The 17,005-nt window shown below is 56.1% G+C and overlaps 1 protein-coding gene across 1 annotated transcript in view; it reads left to right on the forward strand.

Moving 5' to 3' along the window:
* The window catches only part of INPP5A (inositol polyphosphate-5-phosphatase A), a 257,862-nt gene that overhangs the window by 77,557 nt on the left and 163,300 nt on the right, over positions 1–17,005 (forward strand). Inside the window, exon 2 of the mRNA XM_016919658.4 lies at positions 2,680–2,721. Within this exon, the coding sequence (XP_016775147.1) occupies positions 2,680–2,721 (42 nt within the window). The remainder of the gene's footprint in view (positions 1–2,679; positions 2,722–17,005) is intronic.

Here is a 17,005-nt window from a genome sequence, read left to right on the forward strand (position 1 = left end):
GGATGGGGAGGGGATGGGGAGGGCATTGATCTCCCAGGAGTGAGGGGGAAGTGGCTGGGGGATGGGGAAGGGACAGGGAGGGAGTGGATCCCCAGGAGGGATGGGAAAGGGGCTGGGGATGGGGAGGGGACGGGGAGGGTGTGGATCCCCTGGAGGGATGGGGAAGGGGCTGGGGATGGGGAGGGGACAGGGAGGGCGTGGATCCCCTGGGGGATGTCCTGGAAGTGACACAGTGGCACTGAGGCCAAGGGAGGCTGGTGGGATGGTGGGATGGGGCCCAGGAGGCCCTGGGAGCTTCCAAGCTGGGGTCAGCCAGGCAGACGCAGCAGCGCCATGCGGGCCAGAAAGTGGCCCCTGGGCAGGGCCCCATGGTCACAGCGGCCGTCACAGTGGCCCTGACTAGTGTTGGGGTGTGTGCCAAAGGCAAGAACTGAAGGCCTTGAGGGCCTTGTCTTTTTTTCACGTTTCTTCTCTTCCTTCTTTGGAGTGTTTTTTGCTCTCATCTTTCATTTAGACTTTTGGTCTAATTATTTCACAGCCTTTGAGTGCCTCCTCATAAACAGTCAGCAAACACGGATGTCTTTGTTTAGAGCGCTGTGTTAGGACTGTCTGGGCTTATTAACCTTAGTGGATCCACAGTCAATGTTGGGGGAAGTCATATCCACGATTTAAATGAGGTCATGACCCATGAATTGGGCTGGAGCGTGTGTTACTGGGGCGAGGTGCACACAGTGAATGGTGTGTCCGGGTGTCCGCTGTCACATTTGTGCGTTTGGTGTTTAGGGTGGCTCCTGGGCAGGGCTGCTGGGCACGCAGCTGCAGCTGGATGTGGGGCTGGGACCCTCGATGGGGACTTGCTGGTAGGAGCTGGGGCCGAGGGAGGCTGTCCACGTGGGCTGAGGGTCCTCAGTGGTGGGACAGCGGTGTGGGTCAGTTGCCTCCCCTTCTGCCGGGTCCTCAGTGGCGGGACAGCGGTGTGGGTCAGTCGCCTCCCCTTCTGCCGGGTCCTCAGTGGTGGGACAGCGGTGTGGGCTGATGGCCTCCCCTCCTGCTGGGGCGGTTGCGTGCGTCCCACGAGGAGGTCCCTGGACCCAGAGGGCAGGGCATGGGGGCTCTCAGAGCCGCAGTGGGTGATTCTCTCCCTTTGCGTGTGCGTGTGCCGGGGTTGTGTGTCCTTGAAGCCTGGAGCCAGGGTGTTCTCGGCTCGGTCCTGTGATCTGTGAGGCTCTTGTTTCTTGTCAGGTTTTTTATTTTTCAGTAATTTATCTAAACTTCAGTCTTCCTGCTTTTTAGGGTTCTTAGACCCGTCAGCAAGTGAACGGAGGAGCGCGCCTGGCGCGTGGCCAGCCTTGCGATGCTGTTGTGTTTGCGTGGGCGCGGAGTCTGGGCCCAGCTGCACTGGCGGCCTGCACGCCTTGGCCCCGTGCCCACGGCCACGGAGGCTGAGACCAGGGCAGGGGCTTTAGTCCCGATGGGAGCGGGGGCGGGGCCTTGTTTATTGTTTTTAATCGCGGCAAAAACCCACAACATTAAATTTACCACCTTAACCGTTTCCGAGTGTGCGGTTCCTTAGTGCTAAGTACATTCACGTTGTTGCACGGATCTCTAGAACTTGTTCTCTCGCAAAATGGAAACTCTGCCCTTTTAGATGCTGACACTGTCCCCTCACGGTGGGCGATGTTGGAGCTGGGGTGCTTCCTGAGCGTGGGCGGCTTGCGCTGAGTGCTCGCGCTCAGCCTCGTCCGCGGTGACCTCCCTCCTCTTGGCTTTGAATGGCTGTGCTGCCCTCGGCCGGAGCTGGCACAGAGCCCAGGAGCAGCCAGGTGGCCTGGGGCTCAGCGGAGCGGTCGGGGTGGAGAGCGACTGGGCTGTCCCTTCTCCTGAAGCAGTGGCATTTTCAGGCTTGCGCTTAGCTCCTCCGATTCTGTCCAGGAGCTTCCTGGGGCCTGGGTCTCTGGCGGGGCTGGAGTTTCCTTGCGTGTGTGCACGCCTGTGGCATGTGGTAGGTTTTCTGTTGATGGCTCTAGCAAGTGCTTTCTGAAGATTCTGACAGTTGTGACGGACTCTATAAAAGCCCCTTGCTCTTCACCCCAAACACACAGAAATGCCATGTGCGACCATGATGTTTTGTATTCCACAAAGCTCAGCTTTGTCTAGTGCCCGTGAAGGGGCTTTGGCTCAGGCAGGGGCAGGTGTGGAAAGGTGCCACCGTCTTGCTTGTTGGAGCTGGGTTACTGGCTGAGCCGTCTCTTCCCTGGGAGGCTGGAGGCTGGAGCAACACAGAGCCTTCCCCTCCTCGCCACCCGTGTGGGGGCCGCGCGACGCTGCCCGAGCTTTCCTGAGACAGAGTGCATCGTGCACCATGTCCCTGGGACAGCACACAGCGGAGCCCCCACACAGAGTGGGGTCCCCGCGTGGGCCTGGGGTTTCAGAGTGGAGCCCCCACACAGAATGGGGTCCCCGCGTGGGCCTGGGGTTTCAGAGTGGAGCCCCCACACAGAGCGGGGGTCCCCGCGTGGGCCTGGGGTTTCCCCGTGCGGGTGGAGCTCCTCCATGCGGGGTGGGCCCGGGCTGCGCCTCCGCTCCTGCCCCACGTTGTCTTCACAGGAGCTTGTCCTGGCTCTGTTTAGGGCTGTGCCATTGGTCTGACTGGCTTTTCTTTTTCTTCTTAATTTACAGCCAGAAAACCTGCAGAAGAACTGGCTTCGGGAATTTTACCAGGTAAGAACCACTGAAACGTGTTCTTTTGGATTCATTACTTAGCCAATAAGATGGCTTTTTGCTTTGGCATTCCTCCATGGAGTCTGGTGTGTCTATGGGGAGCGCAGGCCTGGGCTGTGGCTGGGTCTCTTGGCTCCGCTGCCTGTGCTGGGCAACATGTTTCTGTGTCACAGTTGGTCCACTGCCCGCCTGCCGGTGAGCCTGGCCAGATCCTCCTCGGGCTCACTGTTCACATTCCGGCTCCCTCCCCGCTCCCCGCGGAGTTCAGAGAACCTGGAGGCTCCCTCCAGGGCCGGGTGAGCATCCCCAGTGGGGCCATGGAGAGCTGGCAGCGAGGCTGGGTGTGCTTCTCAGCAGGTCCGGTCCGTGCAGCGCACTCTGTGCAGAGAGTGGGCGCTGGGCTGGGGGAGGTGACTGGTTGGAGGGTTTCGGGCTGGCACTGCCAGGCCGAGGCACGGACCCCCCTGTCTAATATGGGGCCGGTGTTTATGGAGCCCGGTACTGTGCTGTGCTCTGGTGTGGACGCTGCAGATGCCACTGTGAAGAGACAGGCTGGTGCCCTCGCAGGTCTTCATGGAAGGAGCCACCTGGGGCCTGCGGCCGAGCATGTGTGCCTGTGGGGTGGCGCCAGAGGCCTCTCTGAGGACTGGGTGCATGGGGGAGGCCAGGCAGGCGAGGAGGGCAACGTGGCCATGGGCATGACGGTGGCCAGGCTTGGCTCCAGGGGCTGGTGGTGAGGTCAGCTTCAGGATGGGGTGGCCTGGACGGTGGAGCTGCTCACATGCTCAGACCCACGCAAGGGCTGAGCCCGGGACTGAAATCCTGTTTCAGGTGTGTTTGGCCGCTGATTGGAGATGGGCTGGGGAGGCCAGAGTGGAGGCCCAGGGGCCCTCTGTGAGGGCATGGGGGTGTGGGACCTGGGGGGTGGCCCGACCTGGGCCTGAGGTGCTGGGCCAGAGGTGGAGCTGGGACAGCCAGGAGGGCTGGGGACCTCTGTGCCCTCGGGCCTGTGTCCTGCCTGCCAGTGCTTCCATGTGGTGAGGCTCCCAGCATGCAATGGTGCTCTGTAGCTGGCATCCAAGTCCCCCCATAGGGACAACGGCGTGTGTGTGCACGTGTGTGTGCATGTGTGTGCTTAGCACCTATGTGGTGAGGAAGCCATTGTTCTACAGGGACCTGATAAATCTCTCTCTGTAGAGTCTTTGGTCAGATGTGCAAATGAGAGACATTTTTCCCCTTTGAAAACATATATTTACAAATCGAAATAATAGATATGATGAATTTAGCTGTAATGTGTGACATCATCTGCTCAGCGCTCACTTGGAGAAAGAGGACACTCCAGGAGTTGAAGCTGCCGTGCCACCCCCATCCACGGTGCTCTCATCATCTCTGTCCTTTATGTCAACCGCACGTGGGGGGCCAGTGGCGGGGGCGGGTTTGCCTTGTGAGGTGGGGTCTTGCTGCGTGTGCCTGTCGGGGAGACCCACATCCTTGCAGAACCTTCGTCCTCTCCTGGCGTGTCTCCCCTCCGGGGATCCACAGGTTTTCCCTCACTGAATGTCTAGGTGTGTGTGACCGGCAAGGAGCAGAACCTGCCGCCTACACAGCTGAAATCAGAATCTGCCCTTGTGTTTTGGTGTTTTTCCTTTTTGAAAACTGTCTGCTGCTTTTGTTGTTGTTGTTGTTTTTGTTTTTGAGACGGAGTCTCACTCTGTCACCCAGACTGGAGTGCAGTGTTGCGATCTCGGCTCACTGCAAGCTCCACCTCCCGGGTTCACGCCATTCTCCTGCCTCAGCCTCCCAAATAGCTGGGATTACAGGCACCCGCCACCATGCCCGGCTAATTTTTGTATTTTTAGTAGAGATGGGGTTTCACCACGTTGACCAGGCTGGTCTTGAACTGACCTCAGCTGATCTGCCTGCCTTGGCCTCCCAAAGTGCTGGGATTATAGGCATGAGCCACCGCACCTGGCCTGTCTGCCGCTTTTTTCTTGGTTTATTTTATTTTAATTATATTTAAATTTTGTCCCAATCAAGCCAGCGGCAGCCCCGCAGGAGCAGAGTTTTAGGAGACATTTACAGTGGCTGGGCCTGACCCGCAGTTCCTGATGGTACAGTGCAGCCATGGCGGACACCGAGGTCCCGGCAACAGCTCCCAACAAACCCTGGGCTTCCTCACGCCAGGCAGTGGCCAGGCTCTACCTGGGGCTCCAAAGGCCTCTTCTGCCTCATGGAGGGGCACGTGAGCCCCACCTGTGAGGGACCGGAAAGGTCGATGTGGAGGAAGCCCCTGTCCCTACGCTCCAGCCCCCGGCAATTGTTTCCCTGTGTGCGTGGCCCCCCGAATCCTGGGTCCCCTCTGCTCCTGCAGCTCTGTGGAGCCCAGTGGTGGGGGTGGGGGGTGGGGGGCGGTTCTTGAACAGGAAGTAGGGGTTGCCCCGGGCCTAGCTCCGGGCCTGCACACCTGGTGGGCTCTCTTCAGGCTGGACCATGTGCTGGACTTCCCAAGCGAGGTGCTGGCCCTGGGACATGTGACCTGAGCACAGAGAGCTGCAAAAGACCCAGAGGACCTGCCAGTGGACGTTGGCCTGTGGCCCCAGCCAGCTCGCTGCAGGGCGCAGGTGTGGTGGGGAGACCTGGGGCTGCTCCGGGGTCTGCAGCCTATGCTGGCCAGCGTGGGGACCACCCAGTGCTGGGTCGGCTGGGCCCAGCCATCCACATCCCACTGATGCTCAGGCACCCACAGGCTGGGCCGTGGCGGCTTCTCTGCTCTGCTCCTCACCATCCAGACAGCTGCATCTGCCGCAGGGTTTGGAGCTGGTGTCTTTACTCACTAACTGAAGAAGCTCTTGTTCCCCAGGGTTTATGGTTGGGTTTGGGATGAGGATGTAGGCAGATCCCTTGGAGAACAGCTGAGGCCTGAACAGGAAAAAACATCTGGAAAGGGGTCTTTTGAGATTGGGACAAGGAGAGGTCAGCATCAGGAGGATCTCAGGAGATGAGGAGTGCAGGGGAGAGAGGCCCTGTCAGAGGAGGGGAGGGAGGTGAGGTGGGCAGAGGAGAGACCCTGTCAGAGGAGAATGAGGGAGGTGAGGTGGGCAGAGGAGAGACCCTGTCAGAGGAGAATGAGGGAGGTGAAGTGGGCAGGGCAGAGGCCCTGTCAGACGAGGATGAGGGAGGTGAGGTAGGCAGGGGAGAGGCCCTGTCGGAGGAGGGTGAGGGAGGTTATGAGTTCATGGGAGAGGCCCTATCAGGGGAGGGTGAGGGAGGTGAGGAGTTCATGGGAGAGGCCCTGTCAGAGGAGGATGAGGGAGGTGAGGTGGGCAGGGGAGAGGCCCTGTCAGGGGAGAGTGAGGGAGGTGAGAAGTTCATGGGAGAGGCCCTATCAGAGGAGGGTGAGGGAGGTGAGGTGGGCAGGGGAGAGGCCTGTCAGAGGAGGGTGTGGGAGGTGAGGAGTTCATGGGAGAGGCCCTGTCTGAGGAGGGTGGAGGAAGTGAGGTGGGCATGGGAGAGGCCCTGTCAGGGGAGGGTGAGGGAGGTGAGGTGGGAAGGGGTGAGGCCCTGTCAGGGGAGGGTGAGGGAGGTGAGGTAGGCAGGGGAGAGGCCCTGTCAGGGGAAGGTGAGGGAGGTGAGGTGGGCAGGGGAGAGGCCCTGTCCGGGGAGGGTGAGGGAGGTGAGGAGTTCATGGAAGAGGCCCTGTCAGAGGAGGGTGAGGGAGGTCAGGTGGGCAGGGGAAAGGCTCCATCAGAGGAGGGTGTGGGAGGTGAGGAGGGCAGGGGAGAGGCCCCGTCAGAGGAGGGTGTGGGAGGTGAAGTGGGCAGGGGAGAGGCCCCATCAGAGGAGGGTGAGGGAGGTTATGAGTTCATGGGAGAGGCCCTGTCAGAGAGGGGAGAGGCGCTGTCTGAAGAGGGTGGAGGAAGTGAGGTGGGCAGGGGAGAGGCCCTGTCGGGAGGGTGTGGGAGGTGAGGTGGGCAGGGGAGAGGCCTTGTCAGAGGAGGGTGAGGGAGGTGAGGAGTTCATGGGACAGCTCCTGTCAGACAAGACCTGTGGTAGAGAAATGGTGTCTTATCACATGGTGAGCCTCTCTTTCCCATTTTCTGTCCTGTTGAGTTAGAATTGTGATGTTGTGTTTTGTGGGGTTTGGGGAGGCTGTGCAGGTGCCCTGTTTTGGGGGTTCGGGGAGGCTGTGCAGGTGCCCTGTTTTGGGGGTTCGGGGAGGCTGTGCAGGTGCCCTGTTTTGGGGGTTTGGGGAGGCTGTGCAGGTGCCCTGTTTTGGGGGTTCGGGGAGGCTGTGCAGGTGCCCTGTTTCGGGGGTTCGGGGAGGCTGTGCAGGGGGCCTGTTTTGGGAGTTTGGGGAGGCTGTGCAGGGGGCCTGGCACTCCTAGGGCTGCTCCAAGCTGGCTGATGGTGGTTTGGGCCGAGGCCCGGTTCCCCTGCTGGTTTTGCTGATCTGGGACAGTGGCGCTGGCTGGAGGGGCCCTTGCACCTTGCCTGGCCGTGTGCGTGGCCCTCGGCTGTGAGGGGCTGGGCTGTGGCTGGAGCCCATGTCCGCTCTCTAGGCTTCCTGGTTTGTGTTATATTTTGGCAGGAACAGCTGTGTGTTAAGCTCAAGCTTTTGTTTGTTTTCTTTTAAGATGGAGGCCTTGGGGCAGTGAGGGGGGGGGGGTTGGAATTCTTTTTGGGTTTTGGGCGCATCCAGGAGGGGCCGGCAGTGGGGATGGGTCCTGGCTGCTCTATCCCATGGAGCAGGGACAGTTCCCGCGCATTCGGGTCTCTGCAGCCTGTTCAGTGTGGGACCGTCTGCACCAGAGGCCATGGGGGAGGGCAGTCTTGGGGAGCGGGCGGCAAGACCCCAACTTGACAGACCTCAGATCCAAGGCTCAGGCCGCCCAGAATCCCCACGTACATGTCCCATTTCTTTCATTTCTTTCCCTTTTACCTTTTTTTCTTTTACTTATGGCTTAAACAGTTACTGTGAGCGTTGATAGTAGAGTTCGCCAGTGGTGCTGGAAGTGAGTTCTGAGCGAGGTGGTTCCTCCTGTGACCTGCAGCCCCTGGAACGCCACGGCCCACAGGGCCCCCTCCTTCCCGAGTCCCCCCGCAGGGCCCCCTCCTTCCCGAGTCCCCCCTCAGGGCCCCCTCCTTCCCGAGTTCCCCACTGAACAGAGGCCCTGCTGGGCGGTTTGTGGGACCTGACAGAAAGGTGGGCAGGGCTCTTGGAGGTGGACAGCAGCACCCGGCGTCCTTTCTGGAGACTCAGCCTTTATGAAAGACAGTAGAGTCATTTGTAAAGAAAAATAATGAATGATGGTTTGCTCTGTGCAGTGTGTCATTTTTCCTGGTTGCAAAACCAAATTTTCTTGGTTTTCTTTGAAAAACCTCTTCAGAAGGAAGAAATTTCAGTGACACTTAGAAAAGACAATTCTCAAAAGTGAGATTTCAGCGCCAATCCCCACTCTCGATTTCAACGCCAATCCCCACTTTCATGCTTGTTTTAGCCTGACTTGGTTTCTTAGGCTGTCAGCCAGTTCAGCGGCTGCACTGAGGGGCCTCGGGCTGGTGGGTTTCCGGCAGTGAGTGGGCCTTGCCAGGGCTGGATCAGACACCTGGTGGTCTCCATGACCAGAGCCCACTGTGCCAGCAGCTCAAGGGCAAGGGGTGGATGAGATGCCTGGACACTGGGCCTCTGACTGTTTCGGGTGTTTTTAAATCCTAGAGTTTCCATTATACAATTATTTTTCAAAATAGCCTTGAACAAGTGGCTTTTATATAGGGAAGAACTAAATATGATCTTCATGGTCTTTTAGAAACCCTTTCTGTAAAACTTGATCCCTGTAGAGAGTGCAGGAGACAGTGCAGAAAAGCCTGTGTGTGCCTCCATCGCCAGTCGTGAGCACCCTCGACGCCTTTGGGACCCACGGCTTTCGAAGATTAGGTCCAGAACTCAGCCTGGCACTGGAGAGCTTGGCACGCCTTCCCAAGTCTTGAGTCCCCAGGCAGAGCCTGGACGGCACGATGGCTCACGCCTGCAATCCCAGCACTTTGGGAGGCCGAAGCGGGCGGATCACTTGAGCTCAGGAGTTCGAGACCAGCCTGGCCAACATGATGAAACCCCGTCTTTACTACAAATACAAAAAATTAGCCAGGCATGGTGGTGGGCGCCTGTAATCTCAGCTACTTGGGAGGCTGAGGCAGGAGAATCGCTTGAACCCAGGGGGCAGAGGTTGCAGTGAGCCGAGATCGCACCACTGTACTCCAGCCTGGGTGATGGAGTGAGACCCTGTCTCAAAAAAATAAATAGATAAACAAAGCTGCAGAGCCTGGGCTCACCCTGTGCTGGCCTCCTCAGCTGTCCTGTCCACCCGTCCAGGTTCCGTCCTCTCTCCTGAGAATCAGACTCAGACTCATCACCAGGGGTTCCAGAATCTTCTCCATGTCAGGAGGGGCTCAGGCCCCAAACACAGGAGCCAGCCCCCGCTGCTGTCTTCAGAATGCTTATGGCCCCTCCCACATTCCTGTGTTAACATCCTGCCCCCAAGGTGGTGGCCTCAGGAGGCCTGGCTCTGGGGGCCAATGAGATCGCAAGGAGAGGACTCCATCCCCATGAATGCAATCAGTGCCCTGAAAGAAGAGGCCTGAGCACTGCCTCACCCCTTCTATCCTACAAGGACACGGCAAGAAGGTGCCGTCTGTGAAGAGTGGACCCTCCTCGTGGAATGGGCTGGCCTCGCTCTTACCCTCCCAGCTTCAAGTGCCCTGCGGAGCACACGTCTATGGCGTAGGCCCCGCAGGCTGCGGTGTTTTGTTGCCGCAGCCTGAGTGAAGAGAACGCCTTCCCGTGACGCGTCCAGCGTTGGGTCAGTGTGGAGGACCCGATAAGAACGCTTGCTGGGGGATGCCAGGCTGCACTCAGATGGAGGGATGGTGCGTGGGGCAAGAGGGAGCCGGCTCCCGAGTCTGGGCCTGGAGCTGCTGCCCTCTGTCCCCACAGTGGCCCGATCCACGTCTCGAGTTGCTCTGAATTCCCGGCACTGTCTCGTGGCGGCCCGCAGCCCGTGAGCCACAATGGAGGGCTTCATCTCAGAAGCTTCCCATACTCCTCCTTGCCTGTCTTCCAAGTGTGGCGTCCGGAACCAGCTCAGGATGCAACTGCTGGTTTTAGCCTTTAAAAAATGTGCACCCTGGAAGCACACGGGATGCTGTGTGAGGAAGACTTCTGTGTGGCTTTCACACGTGACTTTTCTGGCCCACCGAGTTTCCTTCTAAACCCCCAGGCATCTGGGGTGAAGGCCCGTGGCCGCTGCTCAGTGGAGTTGGAGGAAGTGGCTGCTGGGTGCGGGGAGGCTCCTGAACTCTCGGAACCTGGAAGTTCACTGCGCTGGTTTGACCGAAGGGGTGGGACCCAGCCTGCATTCGACGCACAGCTTTGCGGCTGCATTTCTGCCCCTGGTGAAGCAGCTGGGCAGACCCCTTTGCTCGAGGGCCCCGTCTTTGGGGTAGGAACCGGCCCTGCTGGAGAGTGGGCAGCTGGGACTGAGGTGGGCACCCTTGTTTGAAGCTAAGAAGACCCAGGAGAAGGGGCGGGCTTTGAGGACAGAGTGGGCACTGGGTCAGTGGAGCAGGCACTGGGTTGGTGGAGGAGCTGGTTGGAGACTGAGGGGCTGGGAGGCCCCAGGCTGGGGCAAGGGGGTGTCTGCCGCCCTGGGCGGCTGGGATAAACAAAGCTGTGCAGCTGAGCCTCTCAGCTGAGAGGCTGCGACCTTCACGGCCTGGTGGGTCTGGCACCTGAGGCCCTGGGCCTGGGGAACAGGGGCCTCCCCTCTTAGTGGTGATGGGCTCCACCCTCTGTAGCTGCCGGTTCCGGGTCCTGTGGGGAGCGGTGAGGGATGGTCGTGTGCGTCGTTTTAGGAGCATGTGTGTGAGCGTGAGGATGCCCATGGCCAGTGGACATGCCTTCCTCCTGTCCTTGCAGCCACTGGAGGGGAAGCTTCTTGTCCTTAAGTCAGACCGGGAGGCAGACGGGCCCTGAAAGAACCACAGGGTGGCGTGGGAGGCAGCTGCAGTGGGAGGTGCCTGTGCTTTGTTGGTTGTGAACAAGCATCCAAGGGAGGACCACAGTGGCAGATGTGCAGTGTGGGGCACGTGGCGTGCGGGGACGCCGTGGGTGTCGTGTGGGGCACGTGGCGTGCGGGGACACCGTGGGTGTGGTGTGAGGTATGTGGCGTGCGGGGACGCCGTGGGTTTGGTGTGAGATATGTGGCGTGCGGGGATGCCATGGGTGTGGTGTGAGGTATGTGGCATGCGGGGATTCCGTGGGCGTGGGGTGGGGCACATGGCATGCGGGGATGCCGTGGGTGTCGTGTGGGGCACGTGGCGTGCGGGGACGCCGTGGGTGTGGTGTGAGGTATGTGGCGTGTGGGGATGCCGTGGGTTTGGTGTGAGATATGTGGCGTGCGGGGACGCCGTGGGCGTGGTGTGAGGTATGTGGCGTGCGGGGACGCCGTGGGCGTGGTGTGAGGTATGTGGCGTGCGGGGACGCCGTGGGCGTGGTGTGAGGTATGTGGCGTGCGGGGACGCCGTGGGCGTGGTGTGAGGTATGTGGCGTGCGGGGACGCTGTGGGCGTGGTGTGAGGTATGTGGCGTGCGGGGACGCTGTGGGCGTGGTGTGAGGTATGTGGCGTGCGGGGACGCCGTGGGTGTCGTGTGGGCACGTGGCGTGCGGGGATGCTGTGGGTTTGGTGTGAGGTATGTGGCGTGCGGGGACACCGTGGGCGTGGTGTGAGGTATGTGGCGTGCGGGGACACCGTGGGCGTGGTGTGAGGTATGTGGCGTGCGGGGACGCTGTGGGCATGGTGTGGGATATGTGGTATGGGGAACATTGTGGTGACGCAGGATGTGGTGGTGGTGTAGAATGTGCTGATGGATGTGGTGTGTGTGGGATGCTGTGGTCACATGGGACATGGTGTATGGGACGTGGTGGTGACATAGTGTGTGTTGGTGATAGGGGATGGGGTGGTGACATGGGATGTGGTTTTGGGGTTGCAGTGGTGACATGGGACATGGTAGTGACATGGGACATGGTGACGGGGTAGGGTGTGGTGGTGATGGAGGTGGTGTGGTAATGTGGCGTGGAGGATGCAGTGTGGGGGACATGGTGACATGGCGATGTGTCATGTGGTGATGGGGGACATGGCGTGGGGGATATGGGGTCCTGGATCTCCTGTAGCTCTGGCCGGTGGCGAGTGGCACCGTGCAGCAGGGAGGAAGGCCAGCTTCACGCTGCAGGAGCTCCTGGGCAGTCTGTTCTGGGAGTGAGGATGTTTGGGGGTTGTGGAGCCATCGTGCTGGCCAGTTGCTTTGCTGCGCTGGTGGGGAGAGGCCGCCTGAGGTCCTTCGAAGCAGCCTGGGTCTGTCTGCTCCCCCGGGTCAGATGCAGGCCACTTCTGCAGCTTTGGCATCATGTCCCAGCCCAGCCCCGCAGCCTTCACCTGTAGGAAGATTCTGCAGGCTCTCTCTCCCTCCATCATCGGGTGACTCCTCAAACACCGCGCCCTGGTTGGTGGCTGTGTTGATTCTTGGTCTCCCAGTGATGAGCTGAGGTGGGGAGCCACGAAGCCACAGGCTGAGGCGGAGCCAGGACAGACCCTGCTTGGCTCTGGGCTCTGGCTCTTTGCAGGCAGCTCAGCAGACAGTCCCCGCCCTCCAGAGCGCCTGTGCAGTGTGGCTTGGGGCAAAGCCACCCTGTGGCTCTCTCAGGGCCCTTCTGCCTCCTGGTCTGATCTAAGGACAAGAAGCTTTCCCTCCGGTGACTGCAGGGACGAGAGGAAGGGATGTCCACCGGCCATGGGCATGCTCACACTCACACACGCTCACTGCCTGGGTGAGAGGCGGTGGAGGACCCCTTTCCCAGAGGGAAGGTCTCCTGTGAGCCACACCTGAAGGGTGTGGAGGAGCGGCTGTTACCTGCTCGTGTGGCCAGTGCAGATCTTGAATCCTCAGACTGCAGGTGAGGTAGCCAGGACATCCATTGTGACCTTCTTCCTGTTGACAAAGACAGTACATGGAGTGGAAGCTTCTGGCTATCTGTGCATTGCTGCACCGAGCACCTGACTGCGTCTGGCATGTGGCGTGTGTGGCGCAACTGCCTGCCACACAGCTGTCTGAGGATACTGATCAAAGCAGAAAAGGATAAACATTCTTTCCTTCCCCAGTTTTGCCTCCAGCATGATGCACCCCCCATCATATGTGTTTGCCTGCGTGGCTGTGGGCAGGTGTGCGGTCCACAAGTGGGTCATCTACAAGTGGGCAGCAGACACATGTGCATACAGCTTACTCTCTCTGCCTTTTTTGTAAGCTGGGAAATCTTTCTATGTGAATTAATATATGCTTTCTATCTTAATAGCTTCAGAATATTTTATGATATAGTTAGGCCTTAATTTTTTAAAGTTGTTTTTCTGTTGGACTTTGAGGTAGTTTAAAGTTTGCTTATGGGAATGAGGATAAATTTTAAAACAGGATATAATGTTGGCTGTCATACAAATATAAAATGAATAGGTACTTATTCACTTTAAATACCTATTTTAAAAATAGAGTTTTAAATTGAGATAATAAATGTTGTTTATTTATCAGGGAGAGACCCAGTAAGATGTAGAACTGGTTCAGGGAAGAATCCAGAATGTAGACAAATAGCTTCTCCCATCAGCAGTACTGACATGAGTGTGCTTCATGGATGCAAGGCTGGCACTGTCCACAGGGTCATGATCCATCACATCTGCTGGACATGGTGCATTTCTGTGGTCAAGAATCATTTCCATCATCATCAGCTTTTAAACTCACAGAGTTGCAACATAGCTCAGAGACGACTAAAGGTAGAGATAACCCAAATAGGTGAGCTAAATGGAGGCACTCTCATTTTTGCTCATTTTAAAGTCTTTCACAGTTCTTCCTGATGGTAATTTTAAGAATAATGTGATAGGCAGTGTCTGTTTCCAGCTAACATGGAAGAAGAGTGTATTAGGCCATTCTTGCTTTGCTGTAAAGAAATACCCGAGACTGGGTAATTTATGAGGGAAAGAGGTTTAATTGGCTCACGGTTCGCAGGACGTGCAGGAAGCTTAGTGCTGGCACCTGCTCAGCCCTTGGAGGCCTCATGGAATTTTCAGTCAGGCAGAAGGCAAAGGGGGAGTAGCCATGCCACACAGTGAAAGCCAGAGCAAGAGAGAGCGAGTGGGGATGAAGTGCACACACCTTCAAATGACCAGACCTCATGTGAACTCAAGAGTAAGAACTCACTTATCACCAAGGGGATGGCCCAGTCCATTCAGGAGGCATCTGCCCCCATGATCCAAACACCTCCCACCAGGTTCCTCCTCTAACACTGGGGACACATTTCAACATGAGATTTGGCCGGGGACAAATATACAAACTGTATCATTCTGCCCCAGCCCCTCCTAGATCTCATGTTCTTCTCACATTTCAAAATACAATCATCCCTTCTCAATAGTCCCCCCAAAGTCTTGACTCACCTCAGAAGTCCCATGTCTGATGACTTCTCTGAGACAAGGCATGTCCTTTCCACCTATGAACCTGCAAAATCAAAAACAAGTTATTTTCTCCCAAGATACAATGGGGATATAGGTATTGGGTAAACATTCCTGCTTCAAAAGGGAGAAATAAGCCCAAAGAAATGGGCTATAGCCCCCAGGCAAGTTTGAAACCCAGTAGGGCGGCTATTAAATCTTAAAGCTCCAAAATCATCTCCTCGGATTCTATGTCCCACACTCAGGGCACACAGGCTCAAGGGGTGGGCTTCTATGGCCTTGACCAGCTCTGCCCCTGTGGCTTTGCAGGGTTCAGCCCCCAGGACTGCTGTCATGGGTTGGAGTTGAATGCCTGTGGCTTTTCCAGGCACAGGGTACAAGCTGCCAGTGGATATACCATTTTGGGATCTGGAGGATGGTGGCCCCCTGCTCACAGATCCACTATGCAGTGCACTGCTGGGGACTCTCTGTGGGAGCTTTAACCCCACATTTTCCCTTGACACTGCCCCTATAGAGGTTCTGTGAGGGCTCCACCCCTGCAGCAGGCTTTTGCCTGGGCACCTGGGTTTTCTTATACATCCTGTTACCCAGGCTGGAGTGCAATGGCATGATCTCGGCTCACTGCAACTTCAGTCTCCCAGGTTCAAATGATTCTCCTGCCTCAGCCTCCTGAGTAGCTGGGATTACAGTCATGTACCACCACACCTGGCTAATTTTTGTATTTTTAGTAGAGACAGGGTTTCACCATATTGGCCAGGCTTGTCTTGAACTCCTGACCTCAAGTGATTCACCCACCTCAGGTGCTGGGATTACAGGTGTGAGCCACTGCACCTTGCCAGCATTCTTCACTCTTGCATTCTGTGCACCTACAGGCTTAACACCTGCATTTTTCAAAATGGCAGCCTGGGCTGTGTCTGGGGCCCTTTGAGCTGAGGCTGGAGCTGGAACAACCTAGATGTGGGGAGCACTGACCTGAAGCTGCACAGGACAGCAGGGTCCTGGGCCTGACCCATGAAACCATTCTTTCCTCCTAGGCCTCAGGACCTGTGACAGGAGGAGCTGCCGCAAAGGTCTCTGAAATGCCTTCAAGGCCTTTTTGTCATTGTCTCGTCTGTTGGCACTCGACTCCTTTTTAGTTATGCAAATATCTCTAGCAAGTGGTTGCTTTACAGCCTTTTTGATTTTCTTTCCTGAGAAAGCCTTTTCTTTCTTTGCTACGTGGCCAGGCTGCAAAGTTTTCAAACTTTTGTGCTCTGCTTCCCTTTTAAATGTAAGTTCCAACTGTAAGTCATTTCTTTGCTCCCACATCTGAGTGTAGGCTGTTAGAAGCAGCCAGGCCACATCTTTCTTGAGCACTTTGCTGCTTAGAAATTTCTTCCATCAGATACCCTAAATCATCACTCTTTGCTTCAAATTTCCATTGATCCCTAGAGCATAAACAGAATGCAGCCAAGTTCTTTGCTAAAGCATAACATGGGTCATGGGAATATTAATATAATTTATGCCAATAAACTTGAAATTTTATATGAAAGAAACTTTTTTTTTGAAAAACAAAAGTATCAAGAAGAAATAATGAACTCAATAGTCCTATATCTATTCAATTAAAAATTTGCCCATTACCTTTCCACAAAAACCCTCCCAGCCCAGATGGCTTCCCTGGTGAATTCTATATTTAAACAAGAAACAACAGAAATTCTACAGAGCCTTTAGAAGAAGATTGAGTCACAGATGATACTATTTGAATTATTCTTTGATATGAACATTAGAAAAATTCAAACCAACATTCCCCATGAAAATAAAGGCAAAAATTATTTTCAATGTTGTAAATCAAGGGATGCAAGCCTGGTTTAACATTCAAGAATCAATCAACAGAATTTACCATGTCAACTGACTGAGGAAGAAAAGCCATATGATCATCTCAGTAGATGCAGAAAACGCATTTGACACAATTCTGTAACGATTTCTGATAAAAACTCTTAGCAAACTAGGAATAGAAAAGAGCATTCTCAGCCTGTAAAGGGCATCTATCTACAGAGCCCCACAGCTCATGCCACACTTAAACTGTGATAGAGGAAGTGCGTATTTACCTGAAGACTGGGAACAGGGCAAGGCTGCCTGATCTTACTTCTCCCATGCAGTATGGTACTAAAAGACTTAGCCAGCACAATAGGGCAAGAAAGTGTGAACACACCATATTGGAGACAGGTCTCAACCAATTTAGAAATTTTATTTTGCCAAGGTTAAGAATACTCCTGTGGCACAGCCTCAGGAGGTTCTGATGATGTTGCCTAAGGCGATTGGGGCACAGCTTGATTTTATCTATTTTAGGGAGACATGAGGCATCAGTGTGTGTTCGTGTACATTGGTTTGTTCTGGAAAGGTGGTACCGCTTGAAGCAGGGGAGGGGGCTTTCAGGTCACAGGTAGATAAGAGACAAAGGGTCATATTCTTTTGAGTCTCTGATTAGCCTTTTACTGAATACACAGTTTACATGTGAGGGGGTAGAGGAATAATCACTTATGCCTTAGTCTGGCTCAGTGAAGCGGTAGGGCAGAGGAAGCCATCAGTCATGCGTTTGTCCCAGGGGAGCCTCAGAGGGATGACTTTGAGTTCTGTCTGTCCTTTGTCCATAAGGAATTACCTTGTGGGAAAATCGTGAGGGGGGTATGTCTTTTTTTTTTTTTTTAAATCTGTGTAGCTGTCTTATTTAGGAATAAAATAGGAGGCAGGTTTGCCTCACGCAA

The sequence above is a fragment of the Pan troglodytes genome, chromosome 8 (genome assembly GCF_028858775.2).
Source record: "Pan troglodytes isolate AG18354 chromosome 8, NHGRI_mPanTro3-v2.0_pri, whole genome shotgun sequence".
NCBI classification, from domain to species: Eukaryota; Metazoa; Chordata; class Mammalia; order Primates; family Hominidae; genus Pan; species Pan troglodytes.